Source organism: Hypanus sabinus, chromosome 13 (assembly GCF_030144855.1).
Source record: "Hypanus sabinus isolate sHypSab1 chromosome 13, sHypSab1.hap1, whole genome shotgun sequence".
In the NCBI taxonomy this organism is placed as follows: domain Eukaryota; kingdom Metazoa; phylum Chordata; class Chondrichthyes; order Myliobatiformes; family Dasyatidae; genus Hypanus; species Hypanus sabinus.
In genome coordinates this window covers 67,686,169-67,709,419 of record NC_082718.1, presented here as the reverse complement: position 1 = coordinate 67,709,419, position 23,251 = coordinate 67,686,169, and the positions used below count along the sequence as shown (strand labels likewise).

The window sequence follows — 23,251 nt, the reverse complement described above, 5'->3', positions numbered from 1 at the left end:
ATCAGCAGCAGAGCTATTTACAATCCCAAAACATCAAGTCCATTCATGTGACCTAACATGCCTCAACCCCTCACCACAACCTGGAAGAGGTTCATAGAGCTGGTCTATGGTCCATATCCATAGGTGCAGTGCAAGCTCATAGTGTTGAGAAAGCAAATGGTGTGTGGCCTTCATTAGTCAGGGGATCAAGTTCAAGAGCCATGGTCAGTTCGGATCACCTCATTACAGGAAAGATATGGAAGCATTAAAGAAAGTGCAAAGTTAATTTACCAGGATGCTGCCTGGATTAGAGGGCGTCTTTTGAGGATAGGTTGAGTGAGCCAGGGCTTTTCTCTTTGGAGCAAAGGAAAATGAGAGGTAGCTCAATAGAGATAAGAGGCATGTAAGTGGACAGCCAGAGACCTTTGCCCAGGGCAAGCATGCTTGATATGAGGGGATGTATGTAAAGTGAATGGAGAAAACTGCAGGGGGATGGCAGGAGGTAAGTTTTCTCCAACTCCCCCCCCCCCAAGAGTGGTTGGTGCATGGAACAACACTGCCAAGGGTGGTGATAGGGTGATGGGGGAGGTGAGTGAAACATTAGGAACATTAGGGACAAAAGTAGGAGGGAAGGGTTAGATTGATTTTAGAATAGGCTTAAAGTTCACCATAACATAATGGACTGAAGGGTCTGTACTGTTCTACGTACAACCAGTTGAATGAGTGTGTGGGTGAGCGGTGTAAGGAACTACTGGTCTCTGCTCCAGGAAGCAGAAAGCAGAAAGAGCAATTGCTTGTCCAGGGCAAGGCTGAGCCTGTGGAAAGGGTCAGTGGCGGAGTGTACCAAAGGAGTTAAGGATAGAAGGGGGAAGTGGGTAGGGACTTGAGTTATGGATAGAAGTGGGTAGGGGGTAGGGACTGGACCAGAAGAGAAATGAAGGTGCCAAGACTGGAAGAAATAGGCTCATAGGACAAGGGCCAGTTGAACCATTGGTTCTGCCTGTGGGCCTAGGGAAGGACACAGAAGGGGCCTGTGCACAGCTGGGACACCGATGTGGATACGACTCCAGATTAAGCCAGCTCCATCACTATGGTCTGATGTTTGATGGTGGTTCATGATTCAAAAGGAGGTGCCAGATGGTGCCTGGGTGCTCTCTTATGGCCTCTGAGACAGACTCTCAGCAGTCTGATGATATGGTAGTTGATTGTCAGTGAATGCAGTGCTGCAGGCTCAGAAGGGGTTAGGTATGAGTGAGACACATCTGGGATCATCTGATCTGCCTTAACCTCGCTCCTGCAGTCCAGTGTCCGACACCACCTTCTCCGTTAACTGCAGTATTTTCACTCTCCCCAAGTCCCGAGGAAGGGTTTCACTCCCAAAACATCAACTGTTTTGCTTCCCACAGATGTTGCCTGACCTACTGAAAATTTAGGGTATTTTCATAGTCAGAGTCATTGAGCACAGAAACAGGCCCTTTGGCCTAACTGATCCCTGCTGGCCAAGGTGCCTACCTGTTCTTGTCCCACTTGCCTGTGTATGGTCCATGGTCTTCTAAATCGATCCTATCCATGTACTTGTCCAAATGCCCTTTAAACATTGTAATTTGACCTGCCTCCACCAGCTCCCCTGGTAGCTCATTCCAGATACTGAAAACTGTATTAAAACCTACCCTCAGGTCCCCTTTACGTCTCACTCTAATCACTTGCCTGAAGAAGTTAACATCCACCAAAGATCCTCATCACTCGGATCATGCCATCTTCACACAGCTGCCATTGGGCAGGAAGTACAGAAACATGAAGTCCCACTCCACCAGATTCAAGAACAGATACTTCCCTTCAACCATTCAGTTCTTCAACCAACCAGCACATCCAATCTCTCACTGCTGCAGTCAGAGGTTCCCACCTGCTTCAAAAGGGTGACAAACACATCAGTGCCCAAGAGCAGGGTGAGCTGCCTCAATAACTTTAGTCCTGTAGGGATAAAGTGCATTAAGAGATTGGTCATGGCTAGAATCAACGACTATCACCCTATCGCAGTCACATCTATAGGAATAAAGTACTTTGAGAGGTTGGTCATGGCGATATCAATTCCTGCCTAAGCAAGGACCTGGACTCGCTCCAATTTGCCCACTGCCACAATATGCCTACGATGGTTTTCACTCAGCCTTGGATCACCTGGATAATAGTAATATTTTTATGCCAGGCGGCTGTTCATTGATTATAGCTCAGCATTCAAAACTATCACACCCTCAGTTCTAATCAAAACCTCCCTCTTCAACTGGATCCTTGACTTCCTCACCAGATCATAGTCTGTTCAGATTGGATATAACATCTCCTTGCTGACAATCAACACTGGCTCATCTCAATGATGAATGCTTAGCCCAGAGGTCGGCAACCTGCGGCTCCAGAGCCACATGCGGCTCTTTGATCTCTGTGATGCGGCTCCCCGTGGTTTGTTAGCTTTTGAAATGTAATTCGAAATTTGAAGATTATGGTGATCTTGTACAATCTGAAAACTTTGCGGAGACACCGTTTCCTGGCACATCCGAACCGGCTCACAATTAGCCACCGTTCAGGCTAAGGGAGATAGCCTACGGGGGTTTGTGAGTACGTGTCTTTTGGAGCATCCGCGCCCACGGGGGGTGGGTTGAGGGAGGCTTTAAAGCAAGGCTGTTTAGTTCGAATAAAGTTACCTTTGACTGCAGTCTTTATTTTAGCGCTGCGTGTAGCGCTACACCGCTACAACGTGTTTTTTTATCGCTATTAATATACATCACAACTGCCAATGCCTGACACCCGCCAGTGCGCGCTTTCTTTTAATTCTTCAATCCAAGGTAGGCTAACTATGGAGTACCCTTCAACCCAACGTCTTTTTTTTCGGAGTTCAAAATGTTTTTGTTGCATGCAGAAATGTAATTTCGTTTTCTCTGCAGGAGTTCATCAATTTCATAAATGCAACACATTATAGTTTGTTTATACATAGCATAAAGGCAAAAAAAAACCCGTTGTATGCAGTGTTATTTCATTTTGTGGCTCCCAGTGTTTTCTTTTCTGTGGGAAATGGGTCCATATTGGCTCTTTCAGTGGTAAACGTTGCCGACCCCTGGCTTAGCCCATTGCTTTACTCTCTCTACACCCATGATTTTGTGGCTAGGCACAGTTCAAGTGCAATCTGTAAATTTGCCGAAGACACAACTACTGTTGACAGAATTTCAAATGGTGATGAGGAGGCATACTGGAACGAGGTAGATCAGCTGGCTGAGTGATATCGTAGCAACAACCTTGCACTCAACGTCAATAAGACCAAGGAACTGATGTGGACCAGGGAGGGCAAGTCAAGGAGACATGTGTCCTTATCAAGGGATGAGAAGTCGAAAAGGTGAGCAGTTTCAAGTTCCTGGGTGTCAACATCTCTGAGGATCTATCCTGGGACCAACATATTAATGCAATTACAAAGAAGGCACAACAACAGCTATATTTCATTTGGAGATTGAGGAGAATTGGTATGTCACTCGCAAATTTCTGCAGATGTACCATGGAGAGTATATTAACTAGTTGCAACACTGTCTAGTATGGAGGGACCATTGCACAGAATCAGAAAAAACTCCTGAAAGCTGTAAACTCAGCCAGCTCTATCATGGACTCTGGCCTCTCCAGCATCCAGGACACCTTCAAGAGGCAATGCCTCAAAAAAAAAAGGCAGTGTCCATTATTAAGGACCCCCATCACCCAGGACGTGTCCTCTTTACATTGCTACCATCAAGGAGGAGGTACAGAAGCCTGAAGGCACGATGTATGCTTCAGGAAAGCTTCTTCCCTTCTGCCATCACATTTCTGAATGGACAATGTACCCATGATCTTCCCCCTCTGTTTTTGCACTACTTGTTATATTTTATATTCACTTTTTTTTTAAATCGCAAATTATAGGTTTTATTGTTATGTATTGCACTGTACTGCTGCCACAAAATAACAAATTTCACAACACATGTCAGTGATATTAAACCTGATTCTAATAATAACTCTAATCTTTAGCAATACTAAACTGCACTAAAACTGACTTGGACCTTATTTTTTGCTCTTCATTGTAAAAGGTGTATATAATTTCATTGCTATCTGATGCGCTGTGCCTGTGATGCTGCTGCAAGTAAACTTATCATTGCACGTGTGCTAGCAGGCACTTTTGAATTTCAGAAATGAGACCCTCGCGTATCAGTAATCTCTGCAGGAACCCAAGACAATGGAGCTTCAAAACATCTATACCCCTTTAGTTCAGGGACCTCATCCCTTTACATCATTGACCTCAGACACAATTAACTGTCAACTGTTATAAATCCATGCTGACTCCTAGTTCTTCACCCCTTCTGTCCAAAGCAACAGACTACAGTAACCCCCCCCCGCCACCCACCAACAGGCCAGGCAGCTCCCTGAGCATCTCAGAGGAGAAAAACATAATAAACACATTCTTAGGCTTACAATGGGTTCAGGCTTGGACAGGAATTTTCCCACCCAGGAAATTTAACTGACACTTCCCATCATAAACCATAAACATTGTCACCCTCTAAGCAACCTTCAGAGATTCATGAGGCATGACTGACCGAACTCCTGTGGCTTTAAGACCCATCTCTCGCTGTGCATGAGGTAGACAGGAGGCTGAGACTGTTTCATTTGGGGACAGGGAGTCCAACACGGATAGATCTTTGCACCTATGCTGAAGTTACCCTCACTCCTCATCTTCACTCCCTTTTCACAGCACACCTGTCCCATCACCAAGGCAAACCGACTCAACAACCTTGGGCTGCAGAAGCCCAGACTAATACCATGCCAGAGTGAGCTATCTGATGCTCAGTAAAACCACAAACAGTGAGATTCAACATTCCCATCCCATTCAGCATCATGCAGATGACAGTCCACTCTCACTGTGAGCTGGGCAGCGGGGAACTTACCCAAGTCTTTTCCAAACCCGGATTGTTTGAAGCCTCCAAAAGGAGCTGCCACATCAGTTTTGTTGTAAGTGTTGATGAAGACGGTCCCAGCATCAAGTCCATCACTCACGTACATCGCCTTCCCGATGTCCCTTGTGAAAACTCCTGATGCCAAACCAAATTCCGTGTTGTTTGCACGTTGCAACACTCCATCCACATCCCTGGAATCAGTGAACAGAGATCAGAATCAGTTGATGGTCCCTGGTCATAGATCCCACAAAGCTGCTTGGAACATTGTGTTCAGTTTCGGTCACTTCATTGTAAGAAGGACATGAAAGCTTTGGTGAGGGTGCAGAGGAGATTTACCAAGATGCTGCCTGGATTACAGAATATGCCTTATGAGGCAAGTTTGAGTGAAATAGGGCTTTTCTCTTTGGAGCAGCAGGGTATGAAAGGTGATTTGACAGGGGTGTACAAAGTATGAGAACTCAGATTATCAGCACTTTTCTCTAATACCAGAGGACATCCACTTAAAGTAGAAGTTCGGGGGAGATGTCAGAAGTAGCCTTTTATTGCTTTTAGAGTGGTTGGTGCCTGGATTGTACTGTTGGGGGTGGTCAAAGTCAAAGTACACACGTCACCATATACTACCCAGAGCTTCATTTTCTTGTAGGCACTTACAGGAAAATATAGAAATACAATAGAAGAGGGATTTAGGAATTCCGATCCATAATTCCTCATATCAATCCCTAATAAAATTGTGTCACAGGTTGATGAGGTAATAGAGAAAGCTTTTTGAATATTTGCCTTCATTTATCAAAGCAAAGTACAGGAGTTGGAATGTTACATTAAAGTTGTTCAGGAGGCCCAATGTGACATTATGTGATGTAACACTAAAGATATTTAAGGTTGAAAGAGTGCAGAGAAAATATACAAAGATGTTACCAGGATTTGAGGACCCGAGTTACAGGGGAATGGTGAATAGGTTCTGTCATGGGTACATGGACCCAGGCTATGCCTGCCTTTTCACTGGCTTCGTACAACAGTCCACGTTCTAAGCCTTTCCCAGTAATGCTCCCCAACTCTTCCTCCACTATATTTGATGGCTGCACAGTGGCTGCTTCATGCACTCATGCTGAGTTTGTTACTTTCATCAAAACATAGAAAACCTACAGCACAATACAGGCCCTTTGGACCACAAAGCTGTGCTGAACATGTCCTTAACTTAGAAACTATCTAGGCTTACCCATAGCCCTCCATTTTTCTAAGCTCCATGCACCTATACAGGAGTCTCTTAGAAGACCCTATCTTATCCACTTCCACCACCGTTGCCAGCAGCCCATTCCACATGCTCACCACTCTCTGCATAAAAAGCTTACCCAACATCTCCTCTGTACCTGCCTCCAAGAACCTTAAAACTATGCCCTCTCGTGCTAGCTGTTTCAGCCCTGGGGAAAAGCCTTTGACTATCAGATTCAGATTATTGTCATTTAGAAACCACAAATGCAAAGCAGTTAAAAAATGAGACAATGTTCCTCCAGAATGATATCACAAAAGCACATGACAAAACAGACTACACCAGAAAATCCACATACCATTTGGCAATCCCCAATCCGGAGTCCGGAGAGTCTGCTGCGTATTAATATTGCGCTACCATCTTAGTGCATTCCACATTGATCCACACGATCAATGCCTCTCATCGTCTTATACAACTCTATCAGGTCAACTCTCATCCTCTGTCGCTCCAAGGAAAAAAGGCTAAGTTCATGCAACTTATTCTCATAAGGCATGCTCCCCAATCCAGGCAACATCCTTGTAAATCTCCTCTGCACCCTTCCTAAGATTTCCACGTCCTTCCTGTAGTGAGGAAATCTGAACTGAGCACAGTAGTTCAAGTGGGGTCTGACCAAGGTCTTATATAGCTGCAACATTACTTCTCGGCTCTTAAACTCAATCCCACGATTGATGAAGGCCAATGCACTGTATGCCTTCTTAACCACACAGTCAACCTGCATAGCAGCTTTGAGTGTCCTATGGACTCAAACCTCAAGATCTCTCTGATCCTCCATACTGCCAAGAATCTTACCATTAATACTATATTGTGCCATCATATTTGACCTACCAAAATGAACCACCTCACACTTATCTGGGTTGAACTCCATCTGCCACTTCTCAACCCGGTTTTGCATCCTATCAATGTCCTGCTGTAACCTCTGACAGCCCTCCACACTATCCACAGCACCCCCAATCTTTGTGTCATCAGCAAATTTACTAACCCATCCCTTCACTTCCTCATCCAGGTCATTTATAAAAATCACAAAGAGTAAGGGTCCCAGAACAGATCATCTGCACCTCCTCCAATTCTGAACATCCTCATTCACCCTATCTTCCTGCCACCATTACAGTGATAGAATTCCTCTTGTCCTTACCCAGCACCTTATGAGACTCAGCATCCAACACATCATTCTCTACAACTTTCACCATCTCCGAAGGGATCCTACCACCAAACACGTCTTTACACCCTGGCTTTCTGCAGGGATCTCTCCCTCCACGATTCCCTTGTCCATTTGTCCCTCCCACTGATCTCCCTCCTGGTACTTAAGCAGCCAAAGTGCAAGACCTGCCCATTTACTTACAAGAGAAAATCTGCAGATTAAGCTAGAAATCCAAACAACCCATAGAAAATGCTGGAGGAACTCAGCAGGCCAAGCAGCATCTATGGAAAAAGAGTACAGCCGAAGTTTCGGACTGAGACCCTTCAGCAGGACTGGGAAATAAAGTCTGAGGAGTAGATTTAAAAGGTAGGGGAAGGACAGAGAGAACCACCAGGTGATAGATGAAACCTGGAGGGAGAGAGATGAAGTAAAGAGCTGGGAAGTTGATTGGTGAAAGAGACCGAAGGCCATGAAAGAATGAAAAAGTGGGATGAACACTAGAGGGAGGCGATGGGTGGACAAGGAGATAAAGTGAGAGGGGGAAAAGGAGATGGGGAATGGAGAAAGGGGTGGGGTCGGGGAGCATTACTGGAAGCTTGAGAAATCGAAGTTCATGCCATCAGGTTAGAGGCTACCCAAATGGAATATAAGATGTTGTTCCTCCAACCTAGGTGTGGCCGCATCACCACAGTGGAGGAGGCCATGGATGTACATATCTGAATGGGAAGTGAAATTAAAAAGGGTGATCACTAGGAGATCCCACTTTTTCTGGTGGACGGAGTGTAGATGCCCAGCGAAGTGGTATCCTAATCTACGTTAGGTCCCACCGATATACAGAAGACCACACCAGGAACACCAAACACTGTAAATGACTCCAGCAGACTCACAGTCTGGTGTAGGGGCAGGTGTAGCACTTATTCTACTTGTATGGATAAATGCCAGGAGGGAGATCAGTGGGAAGGGATAAATGGATAAAGGAGTCTGTCGGATTCACTTCCTCCCCCACCTCCATTCAGGGCCCCAAACAGACCTTCCAGGTGAGACAACACTTCATCTGTGAATTGTGTTCGGTGCTCCCAATGCAGCTTCCTCTATATTGGTGAGACCTACTGTAAATTGGGATACTGCTTTGTGAAGCACTTCTGCTCCATCTGCCAAGTTTAATTCCCATTCCAACACGTTGGCCCATGGCCTCCTCTTGTGCCAATATGGTGGAAGAGTAACAACTTGTATTCCTTCTGGGTAGCCTCCAACCAGATGGCATGAATATCTCTTTCCGGTTAAAAAAAAAATCCCCCCCACCTTTCTATTCCCCACTCTAGCCTCTTACCTCTTCTCACCTGCTTATCACCTCCTCTGGGTCCACCTTTCCTTCCCTTACTCCTATGGTCCACTCTCCTCTCCTATCAGATTCCTTTCTCTGCAGTTCGACTAAACTGCATGACCGTACACTTCCCCATACTCCATTCTGATCTTTCCACTGGCTCAAAATTTTAATTCTGCTAAATGGGCAGACTCCAACCTGATGGCATGAATATCGATTTCTCCTTCCAGTTAAAAAAAAATCCCTTCCCTTCAACTTATTCCCCAACTTTTCTCACCTGCCATCGCTTCCCCTTTCCTACTCTCCTGTGGTCCACTCTTCTCTCCCATCAGATTCCTTCATCTCCAACCCTTTACCTTTCCTACTCACCTGGCTTCACCTATTACCTTCTGGCTATTCTCCTTTCCCTCCTCTCACCTTTTTACTGTCTTGTCTTCCTCCTTCATTTCCAATCCTGAAGAAGGGTCTGGTTCTGAAACATTTGTTTCAGGAATTTGTTCATTTCCTTAGATGTTGGTTGACCTGCTGAGTTCCTCCAGCATTTTGTGAGTTGCTTAGGTTAGGATTTTATTCCCCACAGCACAGGAGAATGAGATAGAGAAATTATGAGTGGTATGGATAGGGTAAATACAAGCAGGTTTTTCCCCTTGAGGCTGAGTGAGACTGAAACTGGAGGTCATGGGTTGAGGGTGAAAGGTGAAGGGGAACATGTGGGGTAACTGCCCCACTCAGAGGGTGGAACAAACTGCCAGCGGAAATGGTGGATGCTAGTTCAACATTTGGATAAGTATGTGGATGGGAGGGGTGGGGAGGGCTGTGATGCAGGCACAGGTAGACGGGACGAGGCAGAGTAATAGTTTGCATGGACTAGATGGGCTGAAGGGCCTGTTTCAGTGCTGTAGTGTCTGTGACTATGACAAAGTATTTAGGAAAAACTGTAAATAAAGACAGACAACCAACTAATGTGCAAAAGACGACAAATTGTTATTCACGCTGTTTCAGAAGCCAGATAGTCGTGAGGTATGGAACCTGGGATCCGATAGTAATGAGTGGACTATGGGAGTCCTTGAAGCTGCTTTCTTGTGGCATCTCTCCTTGTAAGTGGCAGAGGTTGAGACATCACAGAAATTTAACAGACTCTTAGGTAGGCACATGGATGAGAGAGAAATGGAGGGTAATGGGCTGTGTAGGAGGGAGGATTAGATTGATCGTGGAGTATGTTAAAATGTTGGCACAAAAATGTCAACCAAAAGGCCCATACTGTGCTTACTGTTCTATTCTATGAAGATCCAATGTCTCCACACCACTGCATGTGGGGGTAGACATTGTGGGAGTGGTCACAGGGATGGCATGGGAAGAGATAAGCAGAGGGAACATGCAGAAATGCATGTTAGCAGACAATTGTGCGAAAGGAATGGCATGTGGAGGAATCATCTGGGGATGAGGTCACTTTAGATCTTGTATTTTGCAGTGCGAAAGGTAGTCTAAAGGGCTTGATCATCTTAATAACCTTGTGGTTAAGGGGAGATAACAACAGTTACATGTTACTTTTTGTGGATCTAAACAGGGTTTGAAATGTAAGTGAAGATATCTACAAAGGTGCAGGTTAGCAATAGTGATTACACTGTAGAGTGTAGAGCAGATTCACCAGGATGTTACCTGTGATGGGACATTTCATTTTGAAGAGGAGGCCGGATAGGCTGCGTTTGCTTTCCTTGGAGCCCAGGAGAGTGAGAATGGACTTGACAGAGGTTTACAGAATCATGAGGGGCAAAGACAGGCTGAAATTCAGAAACATCTCTGAACGGCAGAGCAATAAAAATAAAATAAATCAGAGGGTGGGTCAAGGATATTTAGGTGTGGGATACTCAGATTGTGAGGAAGAATCTATTTACTGTGAGTAGTTGGAATCCAGAACATACTACCTGAGAGGCACAGAAGGCTGCACACCAAGTACTGATAAATGAGACTAAGACTTGATGGTGGGCCAGGGATCTCAACAGCAGAACATCATAGGCCAAAGGACCAGCTCCTGTGCCGTTCTAAGCTTCACGAACACAAATGGGCTGAAGGGCTGTCTGTGCTTATGACTGAATACTTCGAGGAAATATATTACTTTCAGCATGGGAAAAGTGATCCAACTGTGGTAACAAGGTAAAAATAGTTTCAGGAAAGGACTTAAAATATTGCAAAAACAAAGCAGATAGCTTTGAGAACACGTTAGGATTTGAAATGAAGGAGTGATAGATAGAAGCTACAGGAAGGTAGTCACCCCGAGGATGCAGGTGGCAGTTAACTGAGTGACCTACGGGGGGGGGGGGGGGTTGTAGGGGAGCTGCAGTGATGGGATCCATATGGCACTTTGGCTCAGAGAACAGAGGTGAAGAGAACAACAGTGATGATAGGAGGTTCCATAGTCAGAAGAATAGAGACAAGATTCTGTGAGCAAAATAGAGGCACCTAGATGGTATGTTGCCTCCCAGGTGCCAGACTCAGGGATGTATGATTGGGTTCATGGCATTCCCGGGGGTAGAGTGAGCAGCTAGGTCTTGAAGCATATTGGCACCCATCACACAGGTAGGAAAGGTGAGGAGAACCTGAAGAGAGAATTTAGAGAGCTAGGTAGACAGCTGGAAACAGGACCTCCAGGGTAGAAATCTCTGGATTATTGTTCATGTCACACACAGTGAGGGCAAAAAAAGGAATATTAGGAAGGTAACCTAGGTAATTTCTAAAGTACATTCTTAACACAGCATTGTGGACCAAAGGGCCTGTATTGTGCTGTAGGTTTTCTATGTTCTATTTGGCAGGTGAATGTGTGGCTGAGGAACTGGTGCAATGTCAGGCTTACAGATTTATGGACAATTGGGATTTTTTCTGGGGAAGGCATGACCTGTACAAAAGGGTCAAGTTATACCTGAACCTGAGGGGGGATCAATATCCTTGTGGGCTGGTTTACTAGAATTGTTTGGGAGGGTTTAAACTAATTTGGCAGGGGGGCAGGAACCAGAGTGACAGGGCTGAGGATGGAGTAGTTAGTTTACAAACAGAGGCAGTGTGTAGTGAGGCTGTTAAGCAAGGAGAGGCTGATGATGGAGCAAAATTGCAGTCAATGGGATGAGTTGCAATGTAAAAAGGGGACAAAATGGCCTAATTCTGCCCCTATATCTTACTGTGTTCAATTCTGGTCACCTCATTATAGGAAGGATGTGGAAGCTATGGAGAGGGTACAGAGGAGATTTACCAGGATGTTTCCTGGATTGGAGAACAAGTCATATGAAGCAAGGTTAGCAAGCTGGGACTTTTCTCTTTGTAGCGCAGAAGAATGAGAGGAGACTTGATAGAGGTCTACAAGATTATGAGAGGTATAGATAAGGTGGATAGCCAGTACCTGTTTCCCAGGGCACCAAAAGCAAACACCAGAGGGCATACGTACAAAATTAAGGGAGGGAAGTTTAGGGGAGACATCAGGAGTAAGTATTTTTACACAGAGGGTTGAGAGTGCCTGGAATGACTTGCCAGGGATGGTGATGGAGGCTAAAACATTAGGGGTATTTAAGCGCCTCTTGGACAGGCACATGGATGAAAGAAAAATAGAGGGTTATGGGATAGTGTGGGTTTAGAACTTTTTTTTAAAGGATTATATGGGTTGACACAACATGGAGGGCTGAAGGGCCTGTGCTGTGCTGTAGTATTCTATGGGTCTACGGTTATACCAGGACATCTGGTATGGATAAGGAAATGGATGATTACAGAGAGTAATCTCGTAAGAACACAAGACAGGCCTAAGTTTACAAGGCAAGTCAAAGCTTTAATAGTTCTGTAAAAAGGTGCTTATTAGATTGGGACAGGGTGGTTATACAGGGAGAGGAGAAAATGATGAAACTGTTTGAGCCTGCTCTCATCAATCACAGAACACCTGCCAGAAATGATGAACAATCACAGGTTGAGAGAGAGGAGCCGAAACAATGATCAGTAAAGTTGGTGAAATTGACAGGACTGAAATCTGATAAACCCTGGTACGCTACCTGTGTCCCAATGTATGGGGGCAGTGGATGACCCTCCCAATGTTGCAGAAGTTAGAAGGTAGCAAATGTGACTACTGTAAAAGGGAAGGAGGAGAGACAACAGGCAGGAAGCAATTACTGGACCATAGAAATGATGATATGGGGCAGAATCAAACAAAGCAATGTGTTAAACATCTTGGATATCTTAAGTTGCAGAGTAGATAAGCAGACAGCAGTGGGTGTGATATATTCAATGTTTACTGATGTACTTATCACCATGGCAATGGGTGTGGTGTACCTGTAGTAACAGGCAGAGAACAAAGTGAGGGAGCAAGGAGGCCAGTTTTCGATTAGGTGGGGGCAGGGTGGGTTGAGCAACAGGGTTGGTTGTGAGGAAGCTGCTACAGTAAGAGGAGGTGGCGATGGCAGTAAAAGGCTGTAGTGGTAAGAGTCACTTGTGCTGCTGGGAAAAAGAAAAGGCAGCGTGATTTTCAAATGGGCGGTGGGGGGGGGGGGGGGTGGTGGAGTACAAACAGTATGGTGTCCCTGGCGGAGAAAGGAAAAAGAAACTGGGGACTTCCTTGCAGACAGATCACTAGGAGGTGATATACAAGTGCGAGGCAAATGTGTGCTGCTTAGAAAGTCAGGGCAGATGTGATATAACCATTCCACAAGTCTACATGTTGATCTCTATGGGGAGGGGGCCATGGTTGGGCTTCACTCGGAATGTTGTGTTCAGCCAGGATCCTCCAGCCCAAGGATGGAAGTGTCGAGAATGGGGGGTGGGGTGGTATTTGTTATGTGAGGACAGATCCTGTAAATGGGATCAACACTCCCACATGCAGAACATGGGCCTCTGTACCTCCCTCTGCAAATGGATCTTCAACTTCCTAACCAGAAGACCACAGTCTGTGCGGATTAGTGATAACATATCCTCCTCGCTGACGATTAACACTGGCACACCTCACTAGGCATAGCTCAAATACCATCTGCAAATTTGCTGACAATACAACCATTGTTGGTAGAATCTCAGGTGATGACAAGAGGGCGTACAGGAGTGAGATACGGCAACTAGTGGAATGGTGCCACAGCAACAACCTGGCACCCAACGTCAGTAAGACGAAAGAGCTGATTGTGGACTTCAGGAAGGGTAAGACGAAGGAACACATACCAATCCTCATAGAGGGATCAGAAGTGGAGAGAGTGAACAGTTTCAAGTTCCTGGGTGTCAAGATCTCTGAGGATCTAACCTGGTCCCAACATATCAATGTAGTTACAAAGAAGTCAAGACAGTGGCTATACTTTATTAGGAGTTTGCAGAGATTTGGCATGGGAAGAAATACACACAAAAGCTTCTATAGTTGTACCATGGAGAGCGATCTGCTACTGCACAGGACCAAAAGAAGCTGCAGAAGGTTGTAAATCTAATCAGCTCCATCTTGGTCACTAGCCTACAAAGTACCCAGGACATCTGCAAGGAGTGGTATCTCAGAAAAGCAGCGTCCATTATTAAGGACCTCCAGCACCCAGTGCATGCCCTTTTCTCACTGTTACCATCAGGTAGGAGATACAGAAGCCTGAAGGCACACACTCAACCATTTAGGAACAGCTTCTTCCCCTCTGCCATCTGATTCCTAAATGGATATTGAAGCCTTGGACATTACCTCACTTTTTTTAATATACGGTATTTCTGATTTTTGCACATTTTAAAAAATCTATTCAATATATGCAATTGATTTGTTTATTATGTTATTATTTTTTTCACTCTGCTAGATTATGTATTGCATTGAACTGCTGCTGCTAAGTTAACAAATTTTCGTCACATTCCAGATAAATAGACAATAGATGATAGGTGCAGAAGTAGACCATTCGGCCCCTTGAGTCTGCACCGCCATTCTGAGATCATGGCTGATCAATCACTATCAATACCCAGTCCCTGCCTTGTCCCCATATCCCTTGATTCCCCTATCCATCAGATATCTAAATAGACAATAGATAAACCTGATTCTGATATGTAGAAGAATGGGAGAACTTGTGAAAATATAGACTTGGGATTGATAAGGAAGTTGTGGAGGCGACATATTCCCTGGTGTGTGAAATCTGGGGTAGAATCTCAAAGCCTGAGAAGGGACAAAGTCATCCTGAGGATGGTGAATCAGCTGAGCTGTGGGGGCTCAGTTCCAAGGTCCAACTGCTTATCAGTCCTCCCAGAGGAAATAGAGTGCAGAAGAGTGGAGCCAAGGCCCAAGAAAGGGTGAAACTGACATGGGCGGAATGGTAGATTCCTACCTCAATTTCTTGTATTCGTAACCCAGAGAATGCAAAGTTCGTCACTCTGGTCTGAAGAACAAGCTGAGGCAGTAAATGACATCACACAATGCTGAGAAAAGCTCAGAAGATATTGCAGGGTCTGCATTCACAATGGGCAACGATTAACAGTGAACAAACGCCCATCAAACACCAAATGGGCCACAAGTACAGGGGTCTGCTCCATCGAGGGGGTGTCAAGGCCTCCAGTGGAGCTTGGAGTTTATCAAAGTTTGTCGTGCAAATGTGAGACTTGTTTCATGGTAATGCTAGAGAAACTAGATAGGTTAAGAGTTGGTTTAACAGAATGTGTTCCACATTGTGGGAGGCATTTTGATTAAACAAACAAGTAGAAACTGTGCTGCAAGCAGATTAATCTGACTCAGAGTTTACTGCTTCTGACTGTCTATAGTAGTGGTCACCAACCTTCTTAAGCCCAAGATCTCCTACCTCGGTCTTAGTGAAAGGCGAGATCGACCCCAGATCGATTAGTTACACACATGCACACTGGGGCAGAAAAGACCAGAAGTAAAACCCTGCAACCTGGAAGTAGACATAATGTACAAACACCAGGGGTCCCCCCCCCTCCTTTTTTGCACTGCGGACTGGCCGACGGGGGGGGGGGTTAAAACACGACTGGAATACAGTGATACTTGAAACAAGTTCCTTATGCCCAGTCTATTTCGCAATTTAGTTTTCGCTGCTCTCGGCACTTAGCTTCTGTCCCGCTTGCTCACGTTTTTCTGTTCACAAACCTCAACATGTTTGTCTTTTAGTGTGGGTGCTTGGACTCAGGGTACCGAAGCAGTTTTGAGGGCTTCATTGCCTCATTAGACAGCCTCCCACCCGCCCGCCGCCAGATGCCTTGGCCAGGTGTGGCTGGTCGTGGCTGGGGTGAGAGGACAAGGTCAGGACCATAGGTCCTGTACCGGGGCCGTGGCGGTCGCAGTCCGGAGAGAGCGACCAACCAAGCGAGGTGTGTGACAGGGAGCAGGCACCCTTGTAGGATCTATCGGCCGACAAAAGTTTGTTTCAGTAGATTGCAGCGAGGTAGCTGCTCTGCTACTTAGGAAAAGCTGAATATTAGGTCGTCTGCAAATATTTTAGCACCGGGTTCCCCAGGAACATTCGGTTGCTAAACAGGTTTAGAGATGGTGCCCATCTGTCCGCACTCCAGGCCAGTAGCAACGGCACTTCTCGCCGGCTGCGCGAGGCAGCCAGCGATCCCTGGTGTGAGGGTATCACTGTGTTTAGGCAACTGATGACCTCGCGTGGGTTCAAGTTCAACAGTGGGCGTGACAGGGAATGAGGAAAGATGCAGCTGACCCATATCGGTTCCTCGCAGCCCAGTGGTCGGGGACCACTGAAGTACACTGTGTAGTGCGGGGGAGCTACACGCATGCGCACTGGGCAGAAAGAATGGAACTCCAACCCCGCAACCCGGAAACAATCTCTCAACAGTATTTGCGTATTTCTTTTTTTTTTCAGGATCTACTGGGAAAGTCTCAAAGATCGATCAGTTGATCGCGATTGACGGGTTGGCGACCACTCGTCTATAGATTTGAGTTGGTCTTTGCTCTGGGTGGCGGGTGGAGTTATGATGTGGATGGTAATGCAGTTAACAAAAATGCCCATGATGCCAATGAGCATCAGTCAAGAGGGGTCTGTGGGTGGAAGGAAAGGTCAGGGCTGGGCTATAGGAAGTTGGATCAACTGTTGTCTCTCTCTGGAAGTGCTGTAGTGATGTCTTCTTCTGGGTGATAATTGAAAGCAACTTCAAATCTCCTGGTAACCAGGGTATCCACACTAAAATATTCCCAAAGAATAGCATCCCCCCTCCACCCCCAGCGCACTGCTCTATTCGATACAGCCCAGGAGAAATTGAGGGATACATGAAATGATGTATCGTGCCTGTCACACTACAGAAACACACAATTCACTGGACAATGCAGCCATACACTCAATACTCACTGACCAGCACCCAACTCACCCATCTTCCCCCAATACTATCTGACCAGCACCCAACTCATCCATCTTCACCCAATACTCACTGACCAGCACCCAACTCATCCATCTTCACCCAATACTCACTGACCAGCACCCAACTCACCCATCTTTGAACTTGGAAATGACCATCACTGGTCCAAAGGATTCTTCTTTGGCAATAAACATGTCGTCCTCCACATCAGTGAAGACCGTCGGTTCCATGAAGAAGCCTAAACAACAGGGAATCAGGTGAGACAGAAAGCATAGAAATCAAGATCCTTTCAAAGCAAGATTTCCAAAGTGGATCACGTCAGCAGACTATGCTGAGGCAGGCTGGTGACTGGCAGTTAAGGTGTTGGAAACGCCCACCCCCCACTTCATCCTGGGCTGGACAGGAGGCTGTCACCCTATCACAAAATGATTGTTCCACAGATCCCTCAAGGGTACCCACAACCACACCCCACAGATCCCACGAGGGTACCCACAAGCTGGTGTGCTGTGAGAGTTCAACTTCTCCTTTAGCCTCCAGCCTCCACCTACAGATCAGGGCGTGGCTGTGGGCACCCTCGTGGGAGGGCTGAGCCTCTGTACAGTCTTTATGAGGGACAGATGTCCAGAGGGATCGACAGAGGTGGCCTAATGAAAGGGAGCAGGGATTGGCCAAGAGATGAACAAACAGCTTGAAATAGCACGGACGTGTTGTACTGCACAGATCCACATTTTATAATAGAGTTAGGTAGAAAACCATCAGACCACACTGGGTGTTGGGGAGGAGCTGGGAAAGGATCTCCAGATCAGAGGTGAGTGACCCTGAGGAGATGATGGATATGTTCAGTGATGGGAATCACATCTGGGGGAGGGGGGGCTAAAACAAAGGAAAAATGGAAATTGCTGGCATCATTTAGGGTGGGCAGTTTCTGTGCAGACACATGATAAATGTTTCAGTGTGAGCTCCCTTCATCGAAACAGGGACGAACAAAGCAATGTGCAGGCTCGGTGGGGAAGTATGGACCAGACTGTAATAGGATTTATTGTGGGGACAACACATTCACATGGTGATTAGTTGATCAGTTTGTGGGACAGTCAGACAAACGGAATCATGGAACATAATGTGGGGGGAAGAGAGGAGTGCTGGGTTGCAGAAAGAAGAGTGGCGGTAAATGCTTGCTAGATCAAGCTTTGCTTATGGGGAGAGAAAGTGGGAATGTTGGACGGGGGGGGGGGGCTTAAGTGAAGTTGGAGAATTTGAGAGACCCACAGGCTGCAATGTGTTGAAGGGGTGCTGTTCTTCAAACTTACATTAGGGCTCACAGTATTTGGGGGAGGGGTATCAGCATGAAGGCAGTGGAAAATTGAGGCAGGCAAGCAAGTTAAGACTAACAGATTCAGAAGTAGGGTGCTGACAATGGGAGGAGATCGGAGGTGACTATTTACGTGCTGTATCCATTAACAACATGCCAGATGAACCTCCCATGACAGGAGACCCTTCTGCTTGGTTTCAGACTGCCCTTATACACAACCAGTGCCTTTTACTCAGTAACACTTAACCCCTTGCCCAGCACAGCACAGACCATCATGCTATCCTTGTCAGCTTCTCACCCTGGTTACACTGAAACACATGCACAAAGGCGAAAGCACAATAGACTGCTCAGTCGAGTCACAGCAAATATAAACAGACAAAAATTGTCCATTGAGCTGGAGGATTTCGTACCAGGTCGTGAGACACCCTTGCCCCCATACACCAGTGTAGCTCCTTCCTTAACCCCAATCTCACAGTACTCTAGCAGCTTCTCCAGGTGGGCCTTGTGGTTCTGTGGTCCATGGTCTGTTGACCTGTCCAGGGGATCGCCGATTTTCATTTTCTTGATCTCCTCAACCTGTTAAAAAAAATAGAGGGTGTATTGCAGGAGTTTAGTTATTTAAATACACACATACACACCCACTGATATAGAGACAGACACGAACATTGAACATTGCCTTACCACTCGGTGAACAAAGCTGTCGTGGATCGACTCTTCAACAAACAAGCGGCCTGCAGCAATGCAGTTCTCCCCCTTGTTGAAGAAAACAGCTCCCATACCCTGCAAGAGAAGAAGGATTGCACCAAGTACACTGGTCAGCAAGTTCCAGCAATAATATCCTTCAAGTCATTCAAAGTATCTGCAAATATACTTTCTGTACACTTGCATGGTGCAGGACCTTGCACAAATATTCCTTCAGTAATAGTGATACAGAATGTGTCCCTCTGTGCTCTGGCACCAGTGCCCTAACTTATGGCCCTTTGAACCTCAGAGGTGGCTATGCCAAATGGCAACAAATAGCTCAACCTACAGTTCCCAAGTCTGAAACCATAAAACCACAAAGTATAGGAGAAGAATCATATAGCACATTGAGTCTGCTCCATCATGGCTGATCCATTTCCCTCTCAGCTCCAATCTCCTGCCTTCTCCCTGTAACCTTTCATGCCCTGACTAATCTAGAATCTATCAACTTCTGCCTTAAATATACATAAAGACTTGGCAACAAATTTCAGATTCACCATTCTCTGGCTACAGTAGTTCATCAGCTCCATTCTAAATAGATGTCCCTCTATTCTAAGGCTGGGTCCTCTCCACAGCCACTGTATTGAAGCCTTTCAATATTCGATAGGTTTCAACGAGATCCCTCATCTCATTCTTCTGAATTCCAGTGAGTAGCGGCCTAGAACTATCAAATACTCCTATGATAACCCTTTCAATCCCAGAATCACTTGTGTGAACTTCCTTTAAACACTCTCCAATGTCAGCATATCCTTTCTTAGATAAGGGGCCCAAAACTGTCCACAATGCCCCAAGTGAATGTAAAACCTCAGTATTACATCCTTGCCTTTACCTTCTAGTCGTCTTGAAATGAATGATAACATTGCATTTGCCTTCCTCACCAAGGATTCAACCTTCAAATTTACCTGCATCTTCCCAACACTGAGGCCAGACTAACTGGGCCATCTTTTCCTTTCCACTCTCCCTTCTTGAAGAGTGGAGTGACATTTGTAAATTTCCAGTCTTCTGTAACCATTCCAGAATCTAGTGATTCTTGAAAAATAATCACTAATGCCTCCACAATCTCTTCAGCTATCTCTTTCAGAACCCTGGGATGCAGACCATCTGGTCTAGGTGACTTATCCAGCTTCAGATCTTTCAATTTCCCAAGCACCTTTTCCCTAGTACTGGTAACTTTACTCACTTCTGCCCCCTAACACATTCAAACTTCTGGCATACTGCTAGTGCCTGCCACTGTGAAGACTGATGCAAAATGCTTATGCAGTTCATCTGCCATTTCGTTGTCCCCTATTACTACCTCTCCAGCAAAATTTTCCATCTAGTTCGATATCTACTCTCATTTGCCGTTTATACTTTATAAAGAAAATGTTGGTATTTTCTTTAATAATGTTGGCTGACAACTTCGTATTCCATTTTATCCTTCCTTATGACTTTATTGTTGCATTCTGTTGATTTTTAAAAGCTTCCCAATCCTCAAATGTCTCGTCAGCTGCTGCTGCATCATCCTGCCTGTAAAATACTTCATTTTTTGGATGTATATATCCTGCATTTCCAAGTTGCTCCCAGAAATTCCAGCCATTGATATTTTTCCATCATCCCAGCTAGTGTCCCTTCCAATTATTTTGGACCTGCTCATCTTTCATGCCTCTTTAATCCCCTTTTACTCCCCTGTAATACATATACATCTGACTTCAACTTCCAAGGTGAATTCTATCACATTATGATCACTTTCCCCTAAGGGTTCCTTTGCCTTAAGCTCTCTAATCAATTCCAGTTCATTGCACACCTAATCCAGAATAGTTGATTCCCTCAATGGGCTCAACCACAAGCTGCTCTAAAAAGCCATCTCACAAGCATTCTACAAATTTCCCCTCCTGGGATCCAGCACCAACCTGATTTTCCCCAATCTACTGCATATTGAAATCCCCCCGACTATTGTAACATATTTTCTACCTCCCATTGTAATTTGTAGACTACATCTTTACTACTGTTTGGAGGTCTGTATACAAATCCCATCAGGGAGTTTTTATCCTTGCAGTTCCTTAGCTCTGCCCACAATTATTCTATATCTTCTGATCCTATGTAATTTCTAATGCCATATTAGTCAAAGCTTTGAGTCCTAGAGTCAGAAAGTTATGCTGCAGTTTTAAGAGTCTGGTTAAGCTGAATTTGGAGGGTTGTATTCGGGTTTTCATCAAGGTCTGATGTCTCCTTCCCCCTGGGCTCTCCCTCAACATCCACCCCACCGGAGTATGTTTGACCCTGTCTCTGTTCTGTAAGAACTGGTGCTCAGTGTGTTCATCACCAAGGGCACCCACTGTACCCACCAGGATCCCTGCACCCATCACCATGGGCACCTGCCAGGACCATCACACTTGCGTTTCATGAGGGGGGGTGGTGGAGGAGGGTTTGGGAATTGATCATCTTGGTGAGTTCATCATTTTTCTCTAAAATGACTTCCATGGTTTTCCTTGCTTTCGTGGCTATCTGGAGAAGAAGAATCTCAGAGTTGTATACTGCATATGTACTTTGATAATAAATGATCCTTTGAACCAATCATCAAGAGGACCCACTGGGATCTCTGCACCCATAGCAAGGGCACCCACTGCCCAAGATCCCAGCCTGTATTTGCTGAGGGTCATCAGAGCCATCCCTGCTCATGTAAACCGAGGGCACTCACCATTCTCACAGCCTTGTCAAGGTCACAGTCATTGAAGATGATGAGGGGAGACTTGCCACCCAGCTCCAAGGAGACCTTCTTCAGGTTGCTGACAGCACAGCTGGGAATGTAACAGCAAACATCAGGGTCAGGGTCCAAAATCTCTGCACTGGCTGCCCTCCTTCATGCTGCCAGATCAGGAGAGATGAACCTCCATCCCATCACATACTGGGGAGCTAGTCCCATAGGGTCTTCACAGCCCAGAGCCCCAGCACTAACCCCTGACACGACCCTAACCACTGACACACACCCCCCACCCAGCCAGAGGTCTCAGATTCCAACCTCTGATGCCTGATCTGAGTTTCCAGGCACTGACCTCTGACCCAAAGCCCCAGACATCAACTCCTGAACTCTGACCCCTGACCTGAGGTTCCAGACACCGACCCCACTCATGGTACAGGGTATTGTCCCACAGATCCTGTTAATCCTGCTTCCCCACTACCCTAGTAAACCAGCATACTTCCCCTGTCCCCAGAACCCAAGTGGGGTGGGGGGGAGAGGAGAAACCGAGCTGGGCAGACAGATGCAGCCGAAGCTATGTCAGTGGGGATCCCCCAGGTTGATTCAGGACACCTCCTCATGGGAGCTGGGAGAAAAAATGAACTCCATCTCCCACCCACTAGTTACGCAGGTAACACAACGAGCCCCCACCTCTTGCACGGAAAGTGGACCCACCTCTTCATGATCTGTTTACCAATGGGGGTAGATCCCGTGAAGCCCAGCTTGCGGATATCAGGGTGCTCGGACAGCCGCTGTCCCACCAGGCCGCCTGCAGTCAGGTAACAGATGAGATGTCAGGCAGATGTCCTGGGCCATCTGATTGATGCCTTATACCACCTCCCAGCGACCCACCCACCCTCCCGATACACTGATCTCCCAACCACCATGCCACACACAAAGAGGACAAACCGATCCCCCCTCCCAACTCCTGTGTAGAGGAATGCCCTGAGCCAATACATGCACCCATCACTCTATCCCTCACACCTGGGACCAGCAACCAGCACAACCCCATTGTCCAACCACGGGGCATCAGACCAGCTTGACCCTGACCCAGCTGGTCAGAGTTGTGGACACTCTGCAAATGGAATCCATTGATAGTGCTGAGAAATGACAGTCTGGTCAGGACCCAGGGTTCTGTGGGGGAAGCAGATCCACCTCTAGCTAGAGATCCTGCTAGTCCCCCCACCACCCGATCTGCCAGCGGCCAGATACAATGGCTGGGAGCCCTACCAATGATCTGCTCTCATGGCAGGAGGTCCCACCAGTGAATCCAAACCCAAGTTGAACAACATTTGCAAGTCTATCACCCGGTTAAACCCAGCAGCCCTCACTTTCAGTGGGAACCAGCATCACAACCTACTGCCACACAGTGGTATGGTGACACCTCTCAGGGAAATTAGCACGGATCAATATGGGCATCTGGTCAATTAAACATCTCCTCGTTTAGACCTCACTGCCACCGGCTAGGCCCACACCGGCCAGACCACTGCCACTAGTTCGGGCCCCACACTGGAGACCTGTCAGAGGAATAGA

The 23,251-nt window shown here is 46.3% G+C and overlaps 1 protein-coding gene across 2 annotated transcripts in view; it reads right to left on the bottom strand.

Moving 5' to 3' along the window:
- Positions 1-23,251, bottom strand: part of aldh1l2 (aldehyde dehydrogenase 1 family, member L2) — a 134,095-nt gene that overhangs the window by 26,272 nt on the left and 84,572 nt on the right. Inside the window, exons 17-22 of one of the 2 annotated variants that reach the window (XM_059987849.1) lie at positions 22,394-22,487; positions 21,680-21,779; positions 18,943-19,041; positions 18,672-18,837; positions 17,085-17,190; positions 4,923-5,122 (exon numbers count right to left, since the gene is read on the bottom strand). In XM_059987849.1, coding sequence (XP_059843832.1) covers positions 4,923-5,122; positions 17,085-17,190; positions 18,672-18,837; positions 18,943-19,041; positions 21,680-21,779; positions 22,394-22,487 — 765 coding nt within the window. The remainder of the gene's footprint in view (positions 1-4,922; positions 5,123-17,084; positions 17,191-18,671; positions 18,838-18,942; positions 19,042-21,679; positions 21,780-22,393; positions 22,488-23,251) is intronic. The other variant, XM_059987850.1, reaches the window with a different exon arrangement.